Source organism: Onychostruthus taczanowskii, unplaced genomic scaffold, assembly GCF_017590055.1.
Source record: "Onychostruthus taczanowskii isolate IOZ18803 unplaced genomic scaffold, ASM1759005v1 scaffold19, whole genome shotgun sequence".
Taxonomy (NCBI): Eukaryota; Metazoa; Chordata; class Aves; order Passeriformes; family Passeridae; genus Onychostruthus; species Onychostruthus taczanowskii.
Window position 1 is genome coordinate 7,147,077 of NW_024499128.1, and position 16,352 is coordinate 7,163,428.

At 44.6% G+C, this 16,352-nt stretch overlaps 2 protein-coding genes across 2 annotated transcripts in view; one reads left to right on the forward strand and one right to left on the reverse strand.

Annotated features, from left to right (window-relative positions):
- The first annotated feature begins 699 nt into the window (after positions 1 to 699).
- Positions 700 to 10,974, forward strand: BRI3 (brain protein I3). Its single transcript, XM_041401794.1, has 3 exons — positions 700 to 956; positions 2,365 to 2,479; positions 10,586 to 10,974. Exons 1-3 carry the CDS (start codon positions 788 to 790, stop codon positions 10,716 to 10,718), a joined length of 417 nt encoding a protein of 138 aa, XP_041257728.1. The 5' UTR covers positions 700 to 787; the 3' UTR covers positions 10,719 to 10,974.
- Positions 10,975 to 11,900: 926 nt separating this feature from the next.
- Positions 11,901 to 16,352, reverse strand: part of BAIAP2L1 (BAR/IMD domain containing adaptor protein 2 like 1) — a 35,428-nt gene continuing 30,976 nt past the window's right edge. The window contains exons 12-14 of the mRNA XM_041401650.1: positions 16,092 to 16,257; positions 13,183 to 13,223; positions 11,901 to 12,652 (exon numbers count right to left, since the gene is read on the reverse strand). Coding sequence (XP_041257584.1) covers positions 12,577 to 12,652; positions 13,183 to 13,223; positions 16,092 to 16,257 — 283 coding nt within the window. The 3' untranslated portion in view covers positions 11,901 to 12,576. The remainder of the gene's footprint in view (positions 12,653 to 13,182; positions 13,224 to 16,091; positions 16,258 to 16,352) is intronic.

Here is a 16,352-nt window from a genome sequence, read left to right on the forward strand (position 1 = left end):
GGTTTCAGAAGCAGCTGAATCTGGTGGAAGTGTTGAACTCATTCCTGCAGTTTGGAGTACAGGAGGCAGCAGCATCCCCTTTGCTTTCCTCTTCCTTCCTGTGGTGTTTGTTTCATAACTTTAGTGTTTCTTTGAACCATGAGAATTTTCTCCTCCTCCTCTCAGTTTCTTTTCAAAAACGTTCCCTCTCTTTAGAGCATTCCTACCCTGTGCCACCATCCCAGAGCTCTTTTCCCGTTAACGCTCGTGTGCGGAGAGAAGGGGATGTAGGAGTTTGCGGAATAACCAGCCTCATGCTCAGCCTGCCCAGCGCACAGACCGGCTCGGCTCGGGACGGAGCCGTGCTGATGTGGCCGAGCTCCGGGCGGGAGCAGGGTCACCCCGGGCGCAGGACGGCCGGAGAGCGCCCGGTGCTGGACCGGGAGCGAGCGCGTGCGAAGTCCCGTCGGCTGAGGGCCGGCAGCGGCGGCGCGGAGCCCCGGGCACTGCCGAGCACCGCGCTCTCGCCCTGCCGGCTGCTCTCGGTGTCCGAGCTGGGGAACGCGGTACCCCCAGCTGGGGCAGCGTGTTCACGGCGCCGCTGACCGCGGCACAGGGGCGCGGGGCAGTCGGTGTCGGTGCGGGGCAGTCGGCGCCGGTGCCGGCGGGGCGCGGCCCCTTTAAGGCCGCGGGTTCCCTGCGCCGCCCCGCGGAGCCGCCGCGCGCCGCTCGGGGAGCGGCGTCACGTGGGGCGCGGCGGCCTCGTGACCNTGGTCGGCCCCGCGGGACGAGGCAGCGCCGGCCCAGCATGGACAGCAAACCGCTGCTGCAGGAGCGGCCCCCCGCCTACAGCCCCGCCGCGCCGGGCGCGCCGGGCTACGACTACGGCCACGGCAACTACGGCGCCATCCCCGCCCCGCAGCCCGGCTTCCAGCCGCCCCCGCCGTACTCCTACCCGGGCGCCGCGGCCGCCCCAGGTGGGTCACGGGCGGCGCCGACTCCGGGGGGCTGCGGGCGGGGGGTCCCCGGTGTGCGGAGCGCCTTCGCTGCGGCGGGGGCCGCTGTGGGGAGCTCCCGGGGCCCCGGGCTGGGCCGGCCGGCGGGAGCGGGGAGCTCCCGGGCCGTTCCCCGGCGCCCGGAGGCGCTGGGGCTGTCGCGGCTCCCCCGCTGGAAGGCAGCGCAGGGGGCGGCTGCGCCGGATCCAGGTGCTCCCAAGCGCCATCTCCCTTGGCCCTCCTTCCCTCGGGGCCCCTGAGGCGCTGGGCTTGTGCTCTCCCCGAAATCCCGGCTGGGGCTGCGGGCGTTCCTCACACGCGCGGGGTTTCTGGTTTGCTCGGCGCTGACACAGACCCCAAACTTGTTCTTTGCCTGCGCTTCGCTCTGCTCTGGTTAATGTTTGTTTTTTCTGATACACTTCAGTAGTCTGGGAGGGACTGAGTCAGGTGAGTAGATGCAATGCTTTCATTAACAATTAATACTAACATCTGCCGAGGAATGAAGTAGCCTCTCGGGAAAGAGGAATGCTTCGAAAGTTACAGAAGTTACACGGCAGACACAGACCCCGTCTTTGAGTCGAGCCCTGAGGCTATAGATTGATTTTCCTGTTGATAACTTGTTTTCCTGCAATACAGCTATTAGTGGTTATTTTCGGTTTGAGTAGTGAGGTTGCCAGACTTCACAGGTGAATAACTTGACTGGAGAAGGTCTGAGAACTTGGGAAATAAGCTCAAAATGGATTATAACTGGGCAAACTGTGCCTTTATTACACTGTATGCATCTAACCAACCGTTTCAAAAGCTTTTTTGAAATATAAAGTTCTTAATGTTAATAAAGCAGTTAAGGCCTTCTGTCTTCTATCTACAGCCATGAAAATTAGTCATTCTTTTGCTAACAACATGGACTTTCTGAAAGTTGGGGTTTTTTTCTATGCTGTCTCTTTCTGCTTGCATCCTATCACTCCTACCTTGCTTTCCAGTTAGAAACTTAGTATATGGAATTAAAGCTTGAAACTAGAGGAAGATTTATTCTGTTTCAAATAGTTCATCTGCTGGAGTGGGACATTCTTGATATACAACATCTAGAAGTGAAAGCTGTGGTCATTGTTTAAACAGTTTTTCCCTGGTGCTCAGCAGCATTGAAACAAAATCTTGAAGTTAATTATTAGCTCAGTGTCCTTTTGGGATGGTTAAATTGATACTTGGGTTTATGAAGTGGCTTTGCTGTTAGATGTGCCAGGTGTTCCAGTTCTGATTTTGATAGAGCTTAAAGTGCTTAATCAAGACTACATTCTTGTTTATTATTTTCTGTGTTTTGTTGTCATACTTGTAAATTATCATTGTTCTGTGTACCTTGTGTGTGGTGATTGAAGGTTTTTTCTTATTTTAGGGTATGCTGTTCCTCCACCGACATCACAGCCAAACTATTCGAGCACGTACACCATCATTCAGCAGCCTGCCACCACCACTTCTGTGGTAGTAGTTGGTGGCTGTCCTGCCTGCAGGTAAAATGGCTCTTGAGGAACTAAATTCAATCTTGGGTTTTGTTATTTAAGATAGAGGTATCCATATAATTCCTCGGTTTTCAGTAGCTTTTCTTTGTGTGTGTATTGCAATTAACTGAAAAGGCACTGAGGTCTAGGAGTGGAATGCTGTGGTTTGTGAGTTGGGAGCTTGTCCTGGTGGGCTCGTGACATGTGCTATAAATAATGCAAGACACTTCAAAGATGAATCTGTTCTTTAAGATGGAGGAGCATCTGTAAGTGATACTTCTAATGAAATGGCACTTCAGTAACAGATGTAACAGGTCAGTTCTTGGGGGACAGCATGACAGGAAGTCCTTTCTGATGTGTTTGTGCCTGGTGATGGTGAGTAGCTTGATTTTATTGTGAAACTCTGTAATCTTTGACCGTCGTCACTTCTGGTTTTCTGGCAGTACTGTGGAAGAACTTCTGCTGTTGTGGTGTGTGTTCCCATTCCCAGTCCAAACTGGAAAACCAGGCAGGGTGATTGTCAGTATTGGTTAAAAACATTGGTGGCTTAAAGCTTTAAAAGATCTCTAAAAGTCCTTTAACTGCAGAAGAACAGAGAAATTGATAGACCAGACCAAAAATGTCAGTGTGCTGTGGTGGTGAAAACCAGAAAAAGTGGTCAGCTGTTACATGGAGTTGCAGCAAGAGGACAACTTCCCCCTTGGAGATCACAGCCATAAAAAAGGAAGGAGGCACTCAGTTTTCTCACTGGTGCTGTAAGTCAGCTGCAGTCCCTTTCACTTCTCAGTTTTCTCTTCCTGGGATGTTGGCCATGGCTGAGGGCAGAGGGATTGCTGCTGCTGCACTTCAGGCACTGCTCTGCCTGGCCAGCTGTGATTCAAATGCAGGCTCATTCCCCTCTGTTAAAGTGTACAGGAGTTACCCTTGGGCTGTCTTGCACGGAGGCACTTGATACTCTGCAGGTCTGAGCCCTTCCTTGCCTTCCAGAAGGTGTAGGAAACCTGCCTGAGCAGCTGAAGTGATTCCAGTTTGGTGTGTGATGAATGTGACACAGGATGTCATATGGCAGAGGCTGCAGTGGTAAAGTTGGTGTTTGTCTGAGAGTCAATACCTGCCTTCAAAGGTGGATTCAAATAAGAAGTATCCTGTGGTGTTATGTAAAAACAGGTGCCTGTTGAAATGGCACTAGTTAAGGCTGAAAAACCTGTACCAGCTGGAGCTATTGATCTAGAAGGTGTGTGTTTTAAACTGGGGGAAAGCAAGTGCTGAGCTGTTCAGAGGATGTGGTAGATCCTGCCACCTGAGTGATTACATCAACATGCTGATGCTGATGCTCAGCCAGGAGACAGGGCAGATGCTGTGCATGGCTTGGAGAGAGGCAGGCAGTGTGTTTATACACACAGGTTTTCTGGCCCTGACCCCAGGACAGCTCAAAGCATTTCACTGGGGAAGTGCACTTGGAAATAGTTTAAAATGGGTGGGCTCTTGTTGCTATTATTTTTTCTTTTTTCTGGAAGTTCATAGAATATGCTGAATTGGGAGGGACCCATCAGGATCATCTAGTCCAACTCCTGGCCCTGTACAGGACACTCCAAGAATCCCACTGTGTGCCTGGGAGTGTTGTTCAAACACTTGCTGAGTTCAGGCTGGAGGCTTCTGGGATGGTCTAGGGAAGAGTTTTTAAACAATCATTTGTGCATTAAGTTATGTTACAATACATAATTTTAGCCAAATTTTTGGAAATGAGGAGTCTGTTGTTAGTTGTTTTTAAGTGATCTCACTTGAATAGCTTTCTTAAGTCATCAGGTATGCCCAGCTGGAAGTACCCATTGTGGACTCTTTCCTAAAGGAAAATACTCTCCACAAAATCCTAGTTTACTCTTGGATCCTCAGTTTCTGTTTTAGGCTTTGAAAAAATAAATTGTGAGGAGAACTGTGAAATATTCTGGATCAGGGAATCCAAAGGATGAATAAATGTATATAGTAATGGTGTGTTAGTTTCCTTTGCCCTATTACAGTGTTAGTTCCTAATTGTCCTGACTGAGAAAAAACTCAATCCTCTTTGACTTCTCAAGACCTTAAGCACAGTTCTAGTTTACTTCCATGTCCTGGAAACCTATTTTATGACAAATGCAATGTGCAGCTGCACTCTGAATACCACCCTGAACAGAAAAGATGTTGAAGGGGCATTGAAAAATATTAAAAGTTATTAATGGTGCATTAAAAACTTTGTTATTAAACTACCAGGTCAGTTGTCCTGTTACTTTCCTGATTTGATGATGCATGATTGTTAGAGAAATCCATCTGCTTTAGATCACCAGGAATAGCCTTGTATGTGGCTGTGGGATGATGTAACTGATGGAGGAACCTAAAGGCCATCAAGAGAATTTCTGCCATCAGGAATACAAAGCAGTCTGGCATGTATTCATGTTGCTGATTGAAATCAAAACCATTTCCAACTTAAAATATGTGGTGTTCAGGAGAAATATGCAGTATTGGTTTCGTACTTGAATTGGTGTCTATTTTACTGCAGTCATGAGTGATCTTGCAGTTAATAAGCTGGCTCGAGTACAGTCCATCTTTAGGCTTTTTTTATGGTATTTAGTCATAAAAAGTACAAAGTTTCTCCAGCAGTAGCTCTCTGAAGTTGGTGATGTGCCTGTGGTGACTGGTAATTGCATTCCTGCCCTTCTCCCAGTGAAGCACTGCTGCCATCTGAGGGATGACTCCCCTGTCTTGCTTAGAGCTGTTCCTCACATCGAGCTCATTCATCACTGGTCAGTGCTGCTTTCTAGTTCCAGACTTCAGTTTTGATGTGTTCCATCCTTCCTTGCACTCTCAGAATGTCTTTGGTGGTTGCAGTCCTCTTTTCTCAGTGTGTGTTCTTCTCCCAGCCCTGATGTACAGAGAATTAAACTGAGTTGCACAATCTTGTCAGCTTTATGGCTTCTAGCTGACATTTAAGGTTTGGCCAAGTCCTGCTTTTAAACTATTTTATGTTCCCGAGTATGTGTTGAGTCATTACAGGCACTGACTGTAGATATCCTGCTGTGGAATTATCTTTTTAGCTTGGAGAATGCAGCCTGGCTGCTTTACTTGTGGTCACTTTCATTTTCTTTTTCTCTGTCTTTTGTTGTTGTCGATAACTAACTGCTCAGGAATGTTTGCTTTCCTGTTATTTAACAGAAGAAAGTTCCTTTTAAAAACTGTAAAAACATTCTCTTGATCTGATGATTGCAAAAGCCAGTTCCCTCAAAATCTGGGGGAGAGCCTGTTGGGTTTTTAATTTCTTGTTTAACTGTGTTCAGTTGCTTGGGAGAAAGTGCAGCAGTGTGAGGTCCTTTCCCTTGCTCTTTCACTTCTGACAGCTCCAGTGCATCTGCTGGACCAGCCTTGTAGTGGGTCTCAGATTATGCCAACATTGAAGCTTCTTCCTGAACTGGAAGATGAGACAAGTTTAATTAAAATTGTATTTATTCTGAGATGTCTTACAGCATTCTCCCTGCCACAGGTGTGATTTTGGTTTGTTGTTGTGGTGTTCTGGTTTTGGTTTGGTTTTTTTTTTTTTTTTAATTATTGGGGGTTTTTTTCACTTTATCAAGTTGTAACTTCTCAGGTTTCAGTTGAAATTTTGTTTTCATCCATTACACACATCTCCTGAGGGAATAGACTAGAAAAATTGCACTTAGGTGATCAAGTCCTTCCAAATTTCAGCCTTCTGGTCTTCTGTTATTTCAGTCACAAATGCTGTGTGGGCTTTGATAAAAGGCTGCTCAGAATACAGGCTTTCTACAGTTATTCACAAGTTATAAATAAACTTAATGTAAATATTCTTAGTATAATTTAATTATATTCACTGGTTAAATATGCAAGGAATTTTAAAAAAGGCAACAGCAAAACACCTGTTTAGAGATCATGTCTGACAGTGTGAACAACCCTGAGGATTTCTGGTTTCCAGCAGCAAGCTGGAGATCCTTTTGAACCTTGTGAGTGAAGCAAACTCTGCAATAGCTTTTGGAGAGTGCTGTGAAGAGGACAGGGAAGAAGAAAGGCTTGATGCAGCAGACTGGGGCAGATGCCACGAGGGCAGTTTGGAATTCCTGGCTGGGAGAGCTGGGACCTTTCCCAGCTCAGCAGCAGGAAGCTGCTCACTGAGCCCCGCAGAGAGGGGGGACAAGGCTGTGGCAGGGTCCCAGATGAGAACAGCACAGCTCTGGCCGCTTCTGAGGGGTTCTGTTCCACTGGTCTGACCTGATTTGAGACAATAATCAAAACACATTAATCTCATGAAGTTTCATTTCTTAGAAAAATAAGGCACAGCAGGAATGTATTCCCTAATGGGACTGTATAAAAATAATAATCTGGTCTCTAATGCCTAGCCTGTCACTGGCCCCAAATTACAGCACTGTTTTTTCTTAGAATCACCATTTGTCTTGAAGAGTACTTGTGTGATAGTTAGGATTTCATTGCAGAATGAGTTGTCCTGGGAGAGAGGAGGGAGCTGCCCTGGTTTGTTGCTCACCGCAGCAGTGCTGGTGGGGCTGTGTGTGCAGACAAGGGAGGAAAGGCCCCAGCAGGGCTCAGTGGGGTTCAGCCTGCTGGATGTGCACCCCACGGGGAGCTCTGGCTGCTGAGCTCAGCCTCCTTTGCCAGGCTGGGCTCTTGGTGTGCAACCTTGAGCCTTGTCTCCTGATCAGAGCTGGAATTAAAGCAGTGCTGCTCCTGCAGCAGGGAGGGCTGGTGGTTTGGAGGCATTTCAGTAAGGACAAACAGCTAGATCCAGGCTGCTCCCATTGCCAGGATTCCTCTGCTTCTGCAGCCAGGCCTCTATAGCAAATGAGGCCTAAAGCACAAGGAAATTCAGATAAATCTGTAAATACTGTTGTGCCTCTCACTTGGAAGTGATTTTTAAATATAATTGCATTTACATATATGTGTATCTTGTGCTGAGGAGGGCAAGCCAGTGGCTACATAGAGATTTGGGCTTCTTGTGAATGTGGATCAACAACCATTCAAGACGCCATCAAGCTGAGGCTGGAGGAGCTGATACCCCTCTTCACAGAAATCAAAACTGTAAACATCCAGTGCTTGCTCAGTAGTTCCATATATAATTGTCAGTTCTTTTTCTTCTGCAGCTGCAGGTGAGATTTAAACATTCTGAACATAGCTGCTGCTGTTGCATTAGCCAGGAGATGATGAAGAATCTCTGGCTGGTTTTGTTTGTATGTTCAAAATTAAAGATTTAGCATGCAGCTGCTGTAGTCCATGCTTGTCCCACTCTGATGTTCCCATTCAAATCTAAACTTTGAAACTCAACCAACCTCTGTGGCAGAAGATGGGATATGATTTGAAAATTCCAGGTGGTTGGTCAGTGATCTTTGTGGAGGACAGCAGTTTTCTCAAGTGCAGTTTCTTTTCATGTCTGACAGAGCTTGTGGTACAATCAGCCTGTCTCTGATTACCTGGGGTGACCCTTTGAATGTATTTGTAAGGTCTAAAAAATGCTGATAAGCCCACATTTAAATACTGTGATATAGTGATAAGTCTAAAAATGCATGTGTTAAATCAGACCAATGCTGTGTTCACAGATCTCATTATCAGCCTCTCATCCTGAGCATTTGACTTAAGATCTTTATGTGAGAGTTACTTTGAAAAAGGGGGTTATCTGAAAAACAATTTGGTTTCAAGTACTTGTCAGTGGGCATAATTGACCTTACTGTATGGTGCTGGCAGCTGCAGTTATAGCTTAAATGCAAGATGCTGCTTGCAGTATAAATAAACCTTTCCACTTTATTTTTAGAGTGGGAGTGGTGCAGTTATAATCAGCTTTTATGTGGTTTATGCTGTAGAAGAAAATTTATGTTTGGTTAGTTAGTGAATCCACAGTTTGAATATGGAGTCTCTAATTACTCCAATCTCAGGTAAGATATACAAGCAAAAATATCCATGGTCTCCCTTATAAAAAGTATTTTTTTTTTTCTTTTTAAATTTAGTAACTGGCTAAGCAGTGGTTGGGTAAGTGTTCATCTAAAATTAGGTGCTGACATAAATCAGCAGAAGCCAAGAAGTGTTTGTGTGGCTAATGCTGTAATCACACTGTTAGACATGATAGGAGCTCTGAAACATCAGGTGTGGTGTGGGGTCATGCAGGCACAGCTCTGCTGAGTGTCCCTGGAGCTGCCTTGCTCTGCTGCTGGCCTGGCTGTCCCTGCTCGTCTGCAGAGCTCCCTGGGCCTTGCTTTGTCCCTCTCTGGGCCTTGTCCCTGGATCTGGTGTTGAATGTGAATGGCAATTTTTTAGTTTTTGGTTTTAGTTTAAGTTCGGGTTTTGCACTACCACAAAACACGTCCAAGTAGCTCTGTTCAGGAGGAAGGGAGTTGAAAAGAAACGATGTTTAAAGTGTCAAGGACACTTTAAATGTGCTGACCAGTGGACTTGGGCCCTGCAGGCTGATTCAGAGTTCATTGGAAGGGGCTGGGCTGTGCTCATCACTGCTGGGGCTGAGCAGCTGTACCCCACTGATCCCTCTGTGTTTGGTTAGTGTGTTTAAGGTCACACCAATAGACTGCTTCTACTCTTAACTAAGCACACTGGCTTACTTGTCACAAATGTAGGTTTCAGGGCAGGAGCTGAATATGGAATTATTAAGAGACAAGGAGAGGATTTCAAAAGAGTAATGAAGCAGGAGTTGGATGCTTGCAGGAGGGAACTGCTCAGTGTGTGTGGAAGGAAAAGAAGGCATTAGTGTAACACAGAGCAGGGCAGGAAATAAAACAGCTGTAATATACTGTGTGTGTTTTTCAAATAATGTTATTTGTGATGTCATTGAAATGCCTGCCTGGAAAAGGGGCTTTGCCTGTCTTGGGTGGATCTGCAGTGTGAAAACTGAATCTTGAATTACTCAGAAACCTCGAGAGTGTGAGCTCTCCATACATCCAGTGTGTTACTGGGTTAACCTGGAGAAGGAGAGGCTTCACCTCCTGAGCTTGTGCTGCTGGTTTCTGTTTGGTCTGAGGGTGTTTTGTAGAGTGAGTTTCAGTAGTTCAGGTACTGCTGTTCTCTCCCCAAGCTCCACAGCACTTTGGGAGATCCTCCTGTTCTCTCCCCACGGCTCATGTTATGCTGAGTTTGTGGGAATAGCCACAATGTCAGCTCTGAGCTGTGGGACACTTGTGTGCTGAGACTCAAATCTGTGTGGTGACATGAACTTTGTCTGCATTTTTTAGTTGCCTTAAAATAATGTTATCTGAGGACATGAAATGATAAAGCTACTGCTGGGATCGATGGTAACCTGACAGTTCCTTTATTTTATACCAGATGCAGAATTAACTTCTGTCTCTGCAAACAGAAAGAAAGTGCATTAAAGTGAGGGAAAGCTTAAGGGGAACATGAACTTGTATAAGCAGCAGAATATCAAGCACACTTGGAAAAGCCTTTGGCTTCTGACGGTGGTTGAGGGGAAGGGGAATGGTTCCCAGGTTTAATCAAGTTGCAGTGTTTCAGCAGTTGCTGTAAGGAAATGGTCTCTTGAGCCTGCGCCTTCCTTCCTTCGCTCTATTTACACATCCAAGAGCTTGTCCCTGACTGCTCCCAAGGGAACAGCAGCTTGTTGGCCTTGGCACCCTGCTCACAGCCTGCTCTTCAGGGTCACTCAGCTCTGTTTGCCTTGATACATCTTGTTCGAGTGTTTTGCTAAACTCCAAATCTTGACTATTTAATGTAACTGCACAGATTTCTAAAGTCTGAATTCTCTAGTTTACTGCCTGTCTTCATTTTGGGAGATGCTCAGATACAGCACTTCAGAAAGGAGTCAGGGATTGAAATGGAGGTAGATTTCTGCTGTCATAGCACTGTGCTGAAACAAAATTTCCGTGTGGTCATGGAGCTGGGAGTCAGCTGGAGCCATGTGACATCAATAATTAGTTCCTCTGCAGTTGGAAAGAGAGATCAGTTTTGAGAAGTAAAAACCAGGAACAGCCAGGAACAAACCCCAAACCTTGTACTTCATCTTGCTCCATAAAACGGTGTGGTTTCTTGTGACTGCCGGAGCACTGACTGGTGATTTGGGGACAAACTTGTTGAGTGTCCTTTGACTGAGTCTGTTTTCCCTTTTTGCAGGGTTGGCGTGTTGGAGGACACCTTCACCTGTCTTGGTGTTTTGTGTGCCATTGTATTCTTTCCAATTGGGATTCTGTTCTGCCTTGCACTGAGGCAGAGAAGATGCCCCAACTGTGGGGCAGCTTTTGGCTGAGGGGCTGAACGTGGACGTGCTTACTGAAGCTACAACTGTTAGCATACTCTTTCTAATGTAAATGTCATGTACAATCATTTTATTTGCTTCAGACCTGTTTTGTAAAGTGTGAAGGAATTTAGTCTCTTGCATGTAATTTAAAATTAATCTTTTATGAGCATGTGCATTGCAAAACATGAAAACCTGACTTGTTTTCCATGTTTAGTGGCACCTGTTGAAAACTAAATAAAACTGCTTTTCCTTTTGCAATCCTCAATTTGTGGCTGGATTATTAAATATGTTACTGACATGTCTGGTGTGGTCTGAAAGCAGAGTAGTAATCCTAGCTACAAGGAAGGGTATTTGCCAGAATCCTTACGGTGATGATAATTGATGTTTAAGACTGTACATGTTTAGGGCATCAGGTATTTGAGGGAAGAGTTGTAAGTGCTGTGTGTGCTACCTCTATGGCACCAGCTCCTCTCCCCCACTGCAGGGACACGTATTAACACACAATCAGAGCCCTGTTTTAATTAGTGAGGGTTTTGCTTCATGCAGGGGCTGGTGTTGGTTCACAGACAGCAGAACCTTCTGCCTGCAGCAGAAAGAGGTTGGGGCACTGCCAGCTGTGAGCTGCCCTGAGAAAAGGCTTTTGCATCTTAGATTGTTGAATTCTGATACTGAATTATTGAAAGCTCAGGCAGGCTGGGCTGAGTTGCCTCTGCTGTGCTGTAGAAGATGGGCTGAGGTGTGCTACCCCTCTGAAAAGCTGGTGTTTCAGGTGGGGATGGTGGGTGTTTGTGCAGGGCGCTCTGGCAAACTGTCCTCGGCCTTGAACTTGAAAGGCAGGGTGAGAGCAGCCAGCACATGCTCACGGACTATTTTTTGATATTAAGTAACTGAAAGGCATTTCACATGACTTGAATTCACTGTTTATAGTAGTAAAGTAGGCACCACTAAAGGAATGAGCCAGGGGATGCTGCAGGAAACATGTGCATGTGTAAAACAGAATGATTTAGGGTAAGGATTAATCCCAGGCACAGCTCTGCTCTGGCTGAATCAGTTTCACATAATTCAGCTACTGCACTGTGCCAGCACTCAGGCCTTTGCTCAGCTCCTTAACCAAAAATTTTCAACTTTGTTTTTCTTTTGGGTAGGCTACAGTAATGGAGGAACTTCAAAGGCAGCTTTTTATATTGGCATTTGAGAGAAAAACATGGCACTGCTTTATTATTATCAGACTAAAGTTTGACAAGTTTTTAAAGACAAAATTATCATTGAAGAACGTGTTGACAGTGTAACATTAGACTGCAAATCAGTTTCTGTTGACTTGAAATTTGTGTGTGAACATTAAGCAAGGCATTACAAGTTGTCTATTCTTAAGGGGATAAATATTTATTTATAACCTAAGGTATCTTTCTTACACAAAATATCATATAATCATTTATACAGGCAATTCTCTATTCTGGAATAAGGCAGTTGTTACATTCTTCTGTTTGAAAAAAAATCACTGTTATCTTCTTTAGGTGACATATGAGACTTATAGTCTAGAACTTACCATTGCAGCTTCCAAGTAATGAATGCCAAAGATTCTGAGCTATTACTTATTCTGATTCACTAGAGTATCCAGACTACCTCCAGTATTTTCACAATTCCTACTACAGAAAAAGGCATACTGTAAAATCAAGCCCAAGTGTTCAAACACTAGCCCAAAGCAATTAGAAACTACAAGTTTAAAAAACATCAGAGCTCCATTCCAGTATGTGTCTATTGTACAGTAATTACATTTAAATAAATTTTTAGGACAAGTTGAGATAGTAATTGTCATTGCTGAGACTGGGTGTGGAGAAGGAGGAAGCAGAGGTGTCCGACGGCGCGCTCATCGGATGATGGGTGCTGATCTGTCATTTGTTACTGTGGGTCTGAGTTTCACCGTTGCAAAGGGGTTTTCTCCACTGAAAAGAAATGCATGAAGTTACTTGAAGGCTTTCTGGAGTCAAACCCTGAATTTATTCATCAGGTCCTTCACTGTCAAACAGTAAGTTATGGTTCTGAGACTCAGGGATTCTGTGCAACTCTTAGTTTAACTTGAATTTCTGAAACCAGGTTACATACGAAGAATCATTTCTCAGTGAGCCAAAAATATGGGAAGTTAATGCCCAGTTACATCTGGACTTTTTTTAATAGCTCCCAGTCTTCAAAGAATTTTGCTTTTAACCCTCAAAGTCAGTTAAAGAAAGGTTTTAAGTCCTGCTCCCTGTCAAGCTACTGGAGAAACAAGTTTTTCTGAGAAGGGCCTGTGTATTGTGCTGCACTTGATGCCACCCTTGAGGAAAGTGCAACTAATTTTAGCCATATTGTTCTAGCAGTGCCTGGGAAAGGTCACAGAGAAATTGATGATAAACATCCTTATTTCCCCTTATAATCAATAAAATAAAATAAGCCAATATAAAAACAAAACAAAATCAGTGTAAAACTATTTTACCTTAGAAAAGGTGGTTTTATAATGCCATTCATGTCAGGTTTCTGTAAAAAAAAAAGATACATATTCACATGAATTTGTAGAAATATGCTACAGGTGATCTTGCTGTCCTGCTGACAGAAAGAGACCCTGTAATTAATCTGTATGGCCAGTTTGGTTTTAATACTTCAAATTTCAGTGCTGAACCAAAGCCTGTCAGCCTTTCCATTCCAGGCACGCTGTGTTTCAGGACCTCATTCAGCAGGTTCTTAACTCAGGCTTGGCTTGTGATTCCAATGAAACTGCTCAAGTACATCAGCTGCAAATAGACTTAGACCTTGGAATTAGGCCTAATTAACCCTTAAAATTAAGAAAAATGAACAAATGCCTGAATTAAATCTTACTGAACACCAACCCTCCTCAAAACTATGTCAACTATAAAACTATATAAACTTTTAATAGTTGATACTGTTGTGCATATTACTGTCTTGTGTAGCCCAGCAGGAACAGTTTAACTGTCAAGAACCATTCCTCATCTCTCCTTGAAATCCTGAGCTATTTTTTCTGGGTATTCTGAAACAAAAATAAGATGCCTTGAATCATTTCCTGCTTCTGCATAGGAGGCCCAGTGAACAGACTGTTTTACACTGTAAATCCTGTATGACTGTACAAGGCAGCCCAGCATAATGTTGGGCTTATTTCCAAAGCCTATGGAGATGTGGGGCTTGGGGACTTGCACGGAAGCAGGAAAGACAAGGAAGTTCTGCAAGAATGAAAATAAATAGTGACTTTGGAACAAAACACTTGGTTGCAAGTGCAGCAGCTCTCCTCTGCAGTTGTCCTAAGATGGGGTCACAGCAGCTGCTGTGAGTTAAGGAGGTGCCTCAACAAAAGTGGGCATTGTTCTATACTACAGAAGTTCTAATTTATTTTAGTCTTGCTTTCCCTGTGGAAATTTAGATTATCAAAAAAGATGTATTTGTGTTCCACTCCTAGGAGCTATTAGTTTCCATTCTGGCTTCCAAAGAGATTGTACAGCTCTAATTAGAGCACTGCCAGCTGGCTGATCTGCCATTCCTCTTGAGTTTCTGGTTCAACAGGAATGTTAGTCCACAAGCCTTAAATTTATTCCTGAACCCCCTGACCTAACCCCACAAACCAAAACAACCCTTAGGGTGACAGTTCCTGAGAATGGAGTGTCCCCAGCAGAACACTGCAGGGATCCTGAGACCATTTCACACACTCCCTAATTCTTTAAGCTCTTTAGTCTGTCACCTGGTCCCAGGGCACAGAGCTCCCTGCTGGACTGGCACCTCCCAAGGGCTTTGGACAGAATCACACTGGAAGGCCTCAACAGCAAGAACAGGCTAAGGGAGCCACCATAAATTCTGACATTACACCATTACTGAGGCTCATGGCTTCTTCATTCAAAAATGAAAGCCACAAATACATCAAAATACAGATGCTGGTCTTCAGAAGAATTTCAGAAGTTCCCAGATATTTGTTTTGAAAGTAACTGAACACTGAGATTTAGGTCATATTTCTTAATAATAATTTCATGCAGCAGAAGATCTTCATTCCTCACAGAAAACACTGTCCCAGAAACATCACTGCACAAACTACACACTTCCTACACCACAATGTTCATTACTGAGAAATAAACCCACTTACTTGAATGTGGATTCAAATATATATGCTAATATGCAACTGTTCTGGTTCCCCAAAAAAGTGCAAATCTTTTCCGTAGGAATATTTAGATGGGGGGGGGGGGGGGGGGGGGGGGGGAGCCAAGGGTATCCCAAAACATGACTTACAGTGAAATGGAGTAAGATCTCTAACTGAGAGGAGCTTCACACATCTCCAGCAACAACTTCCATACTTTCACACTTTTTATATTTGTAAAGTAATTTTACAAATTACACATTACAGGAGGTAACCTGTTCTTTTAAGAACTAGACACAAGTCTGTGATTTAATTACAAAAATGATTGTAAAGGCCACTTCAATTTCTACTGTAGGATTCACCAGATTACTTAGAAAGCAAAAACATCTGACAGCAGGTCAACCCAAAATTTGTTTGGATGCTCTATTGAGAGACAAAATATTTTAGTCATACCAAGAAATAAAATAATTTTATAGCTACTGTCAGACAATTGTATTTTTCTTTGATTCCTGAAGTTTCCCATGGCACTGACTAATGGAACTTTGCATCTTACTTTGGTACAGTGTCTCATATTTTAGCAATGCTAACCTTATTTTATTTAATTTGGGGGTTTTTTTTGCCTTCAAAAGGTGATCTCTGCTTCAAGAGGCTTTTTGGAGAAAGTTTCAAAAGCATGACCCTTACATACATATCAGCAAAATACTTGAACAAGCAGCAACAAAAAAGCTCATAATTGCCTAATTTGATGAGTCTTCATTTTGAATCAGTTTGAATGCTGCTTAAATAGCAGAAATAATAGCATTGTAATACATTATCTGCTCATAAAAAATGTATTTTCACTTAGCTGCAGCTTTGCTGAACACAGCCAGGAGTTAGAGCTCTCCCTCAGCAATAGCTGCAAACACAGAGTTTGTGCTGCTCTAAGTCCCCTGTGCCCCACAGCTCTAACATCACTGGAGGTGATGAATTTGTACTGCTTTCTGTGAGGAGAATTTCTTTTCCTGTTTAACAGATTCCATGGCTGAGAAGTTTTGCAGTGCAGGTTAAGTCTCCTGCTGCTGTCAGTTATATCCCTGAACAATTCTTCTCCCTTCCAGTTAGGATGGATGGACTGAAATGCCAAAGCCCTGATATTCCTGGAGACAGATGGGTCACAGGGCTGAGGTCAAGCACAGGCAGGTGAGGCAGGACATCCCAGGGCCTCATTTAGGAGCCCATCCAAGCAGGGTGGAATGTTTGGGTTCTTTTGGGCTCCTGCCCCGGGCACTCACCGGGCCTGCCTGCTCCGCTCGCTCGCTCGGACTCTTCACGGCAGCACCTTTGGCAGGCTCCGTCCGTCTGTCTGTCTGTGCAGCCCCCAGGTAGTCTGGTGGTGGGAGGACAACTTCCCCTTTCTCCACAAGGTTCACAGAGCTAACACTTCGGATTGGTGCAGGGCTGCAAGACAGAACCCAACAATCTCTTCAGCACCAGGAAAACAGAAGTGCTGGAAGTGAAGAATGGTGCAATATCCTGGAGCCAGGGGGACTCCT

What these genes read in the sequence shown, in the direction of transcription:
- BRI3 (XM_041401794.1), top strand. Translation starts at nt 788, where the DNA reads ATGGACAGCAAACCGCTGCTGCAGGAGCGGCCCCCCGCCTACAGCCCC. An exon ending in GGGCGCCGCGGCCGCCCCAG is followed by an intron (nt 957 to 2,364) that starts GTGGGTCACGGG and finishes TTCTTATTTTAG; the next exon opens with GGTATGCTGTTCCTCCACCG. An exon ending in GGTGGCTGTCCTGCCTGCAG is followed by an intron (nt 2,480 to 10,585) that starts GTAAAATGGCTC and finishes CCCTTTTTGCAG; the next exon opens with GGTTGGCGTGTTGGAGGACA.